The sequence below is a fragment of the Urtica dioica genome, chromosome 7, assembly GCF_054948205.1.
Source record: "Urtica dioica subsp. dioica isolate 48M chromosome 7, U.dioica_male_clone48M_v1_H2, whole genome shotgun sequence".
NCBI classification, from domain to species: domain Eukaryota; kingdom Viridiplantae; phylum Streptophyta; class Magnoliopsida; order Rosales; family Urticaceae; genus Urtica; species Urtica dioica.
The window spans coordinates 20,674,046-20,683,554 of record NC_142762.1 but is presented as its reverse complement, the minus strand read 5'-3'; the positions used below and the strand labels follow the sequence as shown (position 1 = coordinate 20,683,554).

Genomic DNA, 9,509 nt, shown 5'->3' with positions numbered 1-9,509 from the left:
GATTCTTTCATTGCTTATGTTGAAACACAAATCATGTTAGGTTAAGTCCCCATATATATATGATTTATGTATTTACTTATGTGTAATAAGTCATTTCCAAGGTAATTTGATGTAAAGCTGAATTCAAATCAATAAAATGAAACATTCATTCTCATTAAGTGTAAATGATAAACTTTTGAATTTCTCGACTTGTAAGTTCAAGTTTAATAAACGAGCTTCCGTAGTTCCAATTAAATTCTTGAGTGAAATATGGTCATAATTTTTTTATAGAATTAATTTAAAAATATTTTAAGGTAATGAAAAATCTCGGAATGAATAAAGGATTTATCGAGTTCATCTCAAATAATAAATGATTTTCCGAAGAAATATTCCGGAATTTAATTTAAGAAATAAATTCTCAAGGACGAGAATTATTTCCGAGAAACCTTAAATATATTTAAATTAATCAAATCCGAACGAGAAAATTCTCGGTTTAAATTATAAAATCGATATCCATTTAATTGTGGGTTTGAATAAGGAATTAAATGGATAGGACCCAATTGCAACAAAAAAAAATAAGGATCCAGTTGCAACAAAAAATTTAATTTGGGTCCAGAAGTGAGGCTTAGGGAAAAATATGAAGACTTAAATGAGCAAATAAAGAAGTCTTGCTCAATTAAAAAAAAAAAGTCATGCTTGTTTCTTCTTCTCCACCAGGTTTCTTCTCACCCGTTCCTTCTTTCTCCCAAGCGAAACCTGCTAACAAGAACAAAGGAAGAAAAAAAAAAATACAGCAACGACAAGAACAACACCACTCGGCCACACCTCCACCATCATCAATCTTCTTCATTCTTCTTATTCTTTCTTCCCCGCGCGCTACCAGCCGAGCCTCCAACTTGTGCGCGCGCTCCGGCTGAGACGAGCCACCGCTGCCGTGAGCCACCGAGACGCCAGACCAAAGGAAAAACGCCGGGAAGAGAACGAGGAAGCACCGGGGTCAAGTGATTTCACGAATCAAGGTGAGGAAACCTCTTTCCCCGAATGGATTTTTGGGGAGTTAGGGTTTGATTGTGAAATTGGGGATTTGTGATTTTGAGAAGTTTTTCATGGAATTGATTAGATTAGAACGGTTTGAGCTTGGTTTGTATTGCTTGTGCTTGGATTCGTGAGTTTGAATCGATTTTGAGTTATGTTAGGATTTTGATTTCGGTGTGAACAGCCTATATAAATTGACGTGGGCAGGTCAGTACGAGTTTAGTTTGGATTTTTTGATATTTTTCCTGAAAATTAGATGTTATGAGGTTTCTAAAACATCCAAGAACATGTAATTCCGTTAAGAATTGAGTGAGCTATGAATTTTTGAAAATAGGGCTTCAAAGCTGGAAAAACTAGGAATACCGAATTGTAAACTGATATTTGTGGGATGCTTTTGAGTTAGCTTCCTGAGTCCAAATTTGGCTTGTATATCTTGTTAGAAAGGTGTGGATGTTAATTTTATTCTGAAACTTGAATCGTTGGATTTCAAGTTGTGTAGCTGAAGTTATGACACGTTCTTTGATGAGTGTCGAATCTGAGAATTTAAACTTGGAAATGGTGTATTTGATTTGAGACTTAATTTTTTTTTTTTTTGGTTAGCGTGGTTTGAATTCGGAAATGATTCGGTTTGGTTCGATAATGATTTGGAAGGTTAACGATGTTTTCCGGGTTCTGGTTATTCTTTTGATGTTCGAAAATTTAATTGATCGATAATCTAAAAATCTAGACTTAAAGGATTTTTAGATTTTTATTAGGGCCCGGAAAAGGGTTAAGTGGTTAATTAATAATCGCTCGACTCTTGCCAAGTATAAATTATTTTTCCGTACCGTTTTTCGGTACCTTTGATCTATTACGGGTCTTCAATAACGGTTAATTTTCGAGGACCGAAAATTAATAAATTAAATTCTCGAATATCAAATTAACATGCGGTTGTTCCGTCAACGATCCCAGATTCAACTCTCTTTTTCCCGAGCCCAATAATTAACGAAGCCTTAGTTAAGAATTTTAATATTCTTAACAAATTCCAGGACGTGCCAAGTTCTTTCGAGGGGCGTACGGAGACGAGTAACGCAAGGCGAAGCGTTGGGACGCGGAAGTCAAGCAGTTTGATTATTCCGGGTAAGTGTCGAGACATAAGTCAACTACTTACCAAGGGAATAATCATATTTACGTGCATTTACGTGCTAATAATAATAAAGAGTAGGAAAAGCCTTAAAAGACACAAACACCAAAGATTAAGGCTTCGGCCACTCTTTATGGAAAACTTAGTTCGGGTTTTACCTGTAGGTTCAAATGCTAACTTGAACCAGCTACGTTGTTATTTGTTGTAGCTAGATCCCTCTACCAACCATAGGGATAGGTTAGATCAGAGGTGTCAGGAGAGCAGAAACGGACTCTCGGATTCGAACCGAGGGTAGAAGTACCGGGAGTCACGTCCCGAGTCTTCAACCTAAAATACTTAACGAGTAAGAAAATGGAAATAATAATTCTTTCGGGATTTAACCCGAGACGCTCTCTTGTATATACTTAGTTGTGTACTCTATATGTTAGAGTATCTAAAGATTAAAAACGTTGTCGGTGGTACCCACAAGTCAATGACTTGTATTTAGCGGACTTAAAAGTCCGTGCGCTGAGTACTCATTACGCAATGGGTGAAGGTCGCGATTCGCGAGCTCGTTGCGAGACTGGAGACTCGACGGTAGCTGATGCAGCACCGTATGTCGGAATGGGTGAAGGTCGCGATTCGTGAGCTCATTGTCGTCAGAGCCCAATATGCGCTGGCGTCATAATAAAAATGGTACCACTAGTGGATCCTAGACAAACCGAAAACTCTTAGGCCAGCGAAAGACTGTTGCTCGAAGTTTGAAGTTGGTCTCTTGTCGTACTGGAGGTTATGACAAAGAGATGTATAACCTTGCGGAGTGACAAGTGTTAGCTAGGATGTGATCACGCTTTATGCATGCTATAGAATTAGCGGCTTTTGCATCCTGCATTCTTATGTGTTTGTTTGCACGTCACATGACATTAGTCGTTTTACTGTATAGATTAGACTTCCACTTACTGAGTCAATCGACTCATAGCTTTATGACTCTTGGTAATGTAGATAGGGGAAAAGCTCATAAGCGGGAAACAAGATTGAAGACCGAAATCGAGAGCGCGTATTGCCTTGACCTATGGGCTATGGGGTTTCTTAACGGGTGGTTAGTGTCTTTTGTTAAAACGTTCCAGAATGTATTTGTATATGAGTCGCTATAAGACTCTAAGTTAAAAGCAAAAAATTTCCCGGGATTTTCGCAAACTATTTTAATATATAAAAGTACTCTGATCTCTTATTTTATATGTATTGTATGATTGGAATTGATCGGTCGCGACTCGCGGGTGAGCTGTCACTCGCGGGTCGTGACAGATTTTGTGGTATCAGAGCCTTAGGTTTAACCGTTTTTGTAGACTTGGGATACGTGTTCTCGGTACAGGTCGCAAGTATGCCATGTGATAATGTTGGGCTTAGAGTCGACTTGTCTAGAGATAGGTTCGACATGATGCAAGATGAGTTGCTAGGAGTTAGATCTCTCCTCCCCGATGAGATTTGTATGTACCGTGATGCGGTCACACAAATTCCTTTGACCGCAAGTACGTTCAATGTCGTGAGAGGCACCAACACTTAGGGGCCGGTAGATCGGTCTGACCTGTGAGTGGATGAGTGTCGTCTCGGCGCTTCACTGCTCCCATACGAGTATTGCGATGACCCCTTCTTATTGGCCCAACGTTGAGTTGATGGACTCATTTCACCACTGACGACAATGTCAGCCGAGATTGAGAGATGTTCCAAAATGTGATACAATACACGTTCGGCGCCATGGGAGACAGACGAATGGGAGGATCAAGCTTACGGATTCTACCAGCTCGGCTTTGAATTGGTTGTCCAATATAGAGACCGATTTGTTCGGAAATTGTGGACCGGTGCCCGATGTGCTCGAGGATAGACTCCAGCTAGGTATCGAGTATTGTGAGTTGTGTGTAGAGCTCCAATATCCGATGCTGGAATCTGATTGTCCCTCGTTCGCTGTCTTGCGAATGCAGACTGAGTTCCTCGTCGTGACGCGATGTGGTATATGGGTACCTTATCCCTGATGATTGCTTTTCCGGTGGTTGTTCCGCATGATGACGAGAAGGTTGATTGTGACGGTCGTTTTCGTCCGAAGCGGCATGTCGTTTCCACGATATTCGAACGACAAACATGAAAGAAACGACATTTTCCTCTATCATCGGCCGTTAGTTCACCGGAAACGATTTTCTCCCGAAAATTCCAAGAAATTCGCCGGCATTTTAAACATTGATATTTAAATAACCATTTTGCTAATTACAATTTGTAATCCATCAACTAAAAACATTATTTTCTCAAGAATCACACAAACATGTTTTAAAAAAAATTAAAAATTAAATAACATGTTAGACAGTATTGATAAATGAGTAAGTGATTATATTGAATCAAATCTATGATATCGAATCAAACGATTCGAGCACCAAAATCGTTCATGGGCCTTATGGGCCATAGACATATAAATATAAGAAAACCCTAACCCGACTTTATTTACTTCTTCATCTCCCGTTCACACCGTCTAACAGAGCCAAATTCCGAGCAAAAAAAACACCAACAGAGCCGAAGAAAAAAAAGCTTCACTTTTTGTGTTCAATTCGAAACCCTAAACCCTAAACTGTAACCATGTCTCGGAAACGCCCCTCCACCACCCTCGATGATGTCCCAGCCGCTTCGTCCTCCGACGACCAGTCATCATCGGAAGAGGAACAGATACGAACGGCAAAAAAGACGACGACTCAGGCGAAGCGCCCTATCGCTACGCCCAAGAAGTCCGAAGAGCCGAAGACTAAATCGGCGGCGACCGTGAACAAGGAAGAGAAGAAGTCCGAGAAGAAGTCGGCGGCGCCGAAGAACAAGGCGTCGGAGCAGAAGCACAAGTCGTCGGCGGCAGTGAACACGGAAGAGCCGAAGAAGTTGTTATTTCAGAGAATATGGAGCGAAGAAGATGAAGTCACTTTATTAACCAGCCTGGATGAGTTCTCAAAGAAGGGGCTCGATGTCGTGGCCGACATTGCGGCGTTACACGACATGATCAAGAAGTCGGTCGACTTCAAGGAGTGCACCCAAAACCAGGTGACTGAAAAAATCCGGCGCCTGAAGGAAAAGTACAAGAAAAACGCTCGCAAAGACAATTATGCGCCGACGAAGGCGCACGAGAAGCAGATGTTCGAGCTCTCCCACAAGCTCTGGGCCGGCGAGAACAACGAGGCCGAGCCTAAGCCTAAGCCCGAGCTCGATCCAGTTGTGGCCGGGTTTGATTTGGGGGCTGCAACCATGGCTGCCGGGGTGGAGTGGGATACGGTGGTCCTGCAGGCAGTGGAGCAGCTTCCTGCGGATGGGAAAGCTGATCTGATCGCCAAATGGAAGGCTATTGGGCTTTCAAAGCTTGATCTCTGCGCCAGAAGGACTCAGCTCATGGCCGAGGAGTTGAAGTCCTTCCACGACTCCCTCAACTCCTCCTGATTCCATGTAAAAGACTCTTCTTTTTTCAACTCCCGTGGCTTTTGAATTCGAGCGTGTTTATTTATGCGTGTCTATGGCTCTTGCTGGATTGGTTGTCTGTGTTGTTTGGAATTGTAGTTGGACAACAAACAATTAGAGAAGAGAAGAAAATAGATTGTAGCTAATCAATTAATTAGATCAAAATGCTCGCATTGCTTGTATCTTTCTACTAAAGATAGTTCACTCCTTGGTTTGTGTTTTTTTAACTTCTTTTATGTGCTTATTGACTTTCAATGAAAATCATTAATGTCAATGTTAGCTGTTTCGCTATATGAGGTTTTGACGCATGTAAATCTTGCAGGCAACTAGAGAAAGGATAAGGAAACTAGAAAAGATGGAGTGAAGTTTTGTGGTCATTATAATGTTGGACTCTTTTTGGTGGCTTTTGAGTCCAAGTTGTTTATTCCTGCAATCTTTCTTACCTTCTGATCTATCTACATGAACAATAGTTCTGTTAATGTTCTTTTGCTTATTATTCATTACTTTTTAAGTGTATTATCAATTATTTACATATGTTCATTGTTCATTGTTCAGCATTTACATGCATGAGGTTTGAAAAAATTACAAATTGGAAAACGGAAACAGTTTTTAAAGATTCTACCACTCCGAAGTATTTTTCATTAATTAAAAAAATAATCTATTTTTATAATCTTCCTGGTTGAATCATACCTGATTTAGGCTTTCTGTTGAATTATGTGAATTTATTTTGACTCGCCATTGTTTAATTATTTTTTATTACTAAATATCGGGGCGAAAATAATTAGGAATCATAGATAATTAGTCTTGTCCAGAACTAAATAATTTTCTCATGCTCTCTTTTTTTTTTTTTTTTTTTTTTTTTTTTTTTTTTTTTGTACATGTGTTTTCTTATTATGGGCATATTATCCAAAGTCATGGTTCATTCTTTTGGGATTTTCTACTATCCGAACAGGTCAGTTGGGTTTGTCTTTGACATCTCTAGTTCTGGAATAATTTTAACATTCTTGTCCACCATAAGCAGGGTCATAAGTAACTTGTAATATGGTTAATGAGTTTTCACAAGTTACTGATATAAAAAGTTCTGTTTTTGTTTATTCATTTTGTTTGGGCAAGTAAATGTTTGGAGGCCAAAAAATGTGTTGTGAGCTTGATTTAACGGTGGGATTGAATCTTTACATAGAGAAAGTGTTTGTAACCATGGTTTCCCTAGTTAAATTGTAGGCGGAATATAATATTTTATTTTTACTTTTTGTTAGACGTCATGGGATCTTGCAAATGATAGATACCTTCTAATGAACTATATATGAAGATAGTCTTCGAGTTGTTTGTGATGAAGCATGGGGTTGAGAAATGAACTAGAAAAAGCACCAATTAGATATGAATATAAATAGTTGATTTTTCCTTTTTAACTTTTTAAGGTATTGAGCGTAGACTGTGCCAACGAATGCAACGGTGACGATAGTATTGCATTGGCATTTTTTTATTTTTTATTTTACTAAAAAAAAACCATGTCCACTACTTCCATAATCCACTGTATTTGGTGAGCCTTGAATTTCTTTACTCTGAAATATTCTCAAATGTTTGGTAGTTTTGACTTTTCAACTTCTTATATTTGTTTTGGTGCGTCTCGTGAAGCTTCTACTATCTTCTGCAAATAAATTCAACAGAGAACCCTCCGCTTTCATGGCTTCCAAGGCAACCAACCTTTTCTTTGATTTATATTAGGATAAATTACTAGAATACCCCCTGAACTCGGAGGTCGGTAACAACTCACCCCCTGAACTCGAAATTTCCACAAAAACTACTCTGATCTTTCAATTTTTTTGAATTGCGCCCCTTCCGTTTATTATTTTCAGTTACCATCCATGACAAACCCACGTTTTCGACACGTGACCCATCAGCGAGGGGTATATTTGGTATTCTCTCATGATATGAATTAAAGATAATTTAAATGATTAATTTCATTTAAATTTTTTGGGTAGAAAAGAAGCGGGTTGAATCAGTTTCGAAAAAAATTGGACATTTATTTCGAAATGGTGAAAACTAGTAGGAAACCCTCGCGAAATCAATCTCCGGCGAAGAAGAAGCAGAAATCGTCTCCGACGAAGAAGACCGCTCGTAAATCTCCGTCCAAGAACAAGAAATGCGATTCCCAAAGTAACGCATCGGTGCGCTTACCACCATATGGTGAACATCTTTATTTCAAGATTAAATATAAATAAATCCAGGATGTCGGGTGTTAGTGGGTAAGTATTTATGAAAGTGAAATGTTGGGACCACTGCTGGTATTTGTTATGCTTTGTTTTTTAATAAAGGGACCACTTTTGTTGTCGTTGTCTGGTTTTGGGGGTTTCGATATTTTGATTCCAGACTTTAAATACCAGTGTAGGGACCAGTACTGTTTGGTGTTTTTCGCTTATCTTCTCTGAATTTTTTTCCCAGAATCATCTTCATCGTCGTCTTCGTAATGGAATATTGGTGTTTTTTTTTTTTTTTTTTTTTTTTTTTTTGCGTTCTATGGGAAGCGAAAATAAGGCAGTGGCTTCTTAAGACTGCCCCGCCGCCTTATTTTTAGGGTTTTTCGCTGCCGGAGGTGCGAGGCGGAGTGGCTCTTCTTCTCTCGGGAGTGGGTCATGATTCAGATCGCTCTTGACCTCTCTAGAGGCTTGGGCTTTTTTTTTCTTTTTTTTTTTTGTCAAATTATTAGATGAGAAGGGCATTTATCATCTAATAATTAGAGGGTTGGGTATTTATCAGAAACAGTGGACACTTCTATTATAGACTCTGGTTCATCATTCGAAGAGAAAAGTGGAGATTGCGAATCTGCGAACTCAGCGAGCGGCGGAGGTGGCCGTGGAAGTCGGAGACCGAGTCGAAGCCGTGTTGAGGCGCTCCGGTGAAGTCTACGAGCAGGCTCTGAGAATCGCGCACTCTCAGGGCGAGCTTGAAGAAGGACAAGCGGAGATGAAGAAGAGCTTGGTTGTTTCGACGGTTCAGGACTCGTACGGACACCTGAGCAGACGAAAATGGATTTTTTTTCTTGTGAAGAATTTTATCAGATGAAAATGGGGAAGAAGAAGACAAAAAAAATTCAAGCAAACAATAAAAATTCGGACACGTGACTTGCATGTGATGAGTATCCGTCAATTTTGACAGAATAATTAACAGAAGTACCGAATATGAAAATTGCCTGGTCATAATGGGCCAAGACTGCAGGTTTTTTTAATCATGGACCAAGGTGTTAAAGAGGTCCAAGACGAGGGGCCAAAAATGTCATTAATTCTTTTAAAATTAGATAAAGAAAACACCACTATCGAGAAAGTGAGAGATTAAAATCATGTTGAATGATATCCTTTACGTTTTCTTTCGAAAATAGTAAAGATTGAAATTTGAAACCAACACTTGAAAGAATCTTAAACAACCATCATTTGAAAGAAAAAAAACTAATATTTCACACACACACACACACACACACACACACACACACACACACACACACACATATATATATATATATATATATATATATATATATATAATATGCGTTTTTCAATTAACATTCGGGGACACGTGACGTGGACGGACTTGATCACCTATCTTGTCTCGGAGGACCTTAAGTCACTTTTCTAAGTTTCAAGAGGTCCAAGGAAGACTGGGGCAAGAGCCTGAATAACAAAGAGTTTTGGAAGACCTTCGAATCACGAGTAAAGGTGAGAGATCCGCTCTTTTAGACGTTAAGAAAAAAAAGATAACACTTTGCATGCGTTGGCCCTAAAGGTCCTTCGATCTTTTGATTCTTAAGAGGGATTTGAGGGTGATGCGTCTTGGGAGGGTCCTAAGTCACGTTTCCAAGGTTCGGGAAGCATAAGGAAGATTGGGGAAAGAGTCCGAATAACCGTGTGTTTCAAAAGAC

At 39.4% G+C, this 9,509-nt stretch overlaps 1 protein-coding gene and 1 long non-coding RNA gene across 3 annotated transcripts; both read left to right on the top strand.

Annotated features, from left to right (window-relative positions):
- The first annotated feature begins 515 nt into the window (after positions 1–515).
- Positions 516–3,328, top strand: LOC149390370 (uncharacterized). Of its 2 annotated transcripts, none has more exons than XR_016300275.1 (3): positions 516–998; positions 2,043–2,133; positions 3,119–3,328. It is a non-coding gene; the product is annotated as an uncharacterized LOC149390370 (long non-coding RNA). The 2 variants fall into 2 exon arrangements; XR_016300276.1 differs by having other exon boundaries at positions 1,966–2,133.
- Positions 3,329–4,593: 1,265 nt separating this feature from the next.
- Positions 4,594–6,143, top strand: LOC149390369 (putative transcription factor At4g00390). The gene is made up of 2 exons (XM_089621187.1): positions 4,594–5,584; positions 5,919–6,143. The coding sequence occupies exon 1, from the start codon at positions 4,739–4,741 to the stop codon at positions 5,576–5,578; it is 840 nt and encodes a 279-aa protein (XP_089477313.1). The 5' UTR covers positions 4,594–4,738; the 3' UTR covers positions 5,579–5,584; positions 5,919–6,143.
- Positions 6,144–9,509: the final 3,366 nt, after the last annotated feature.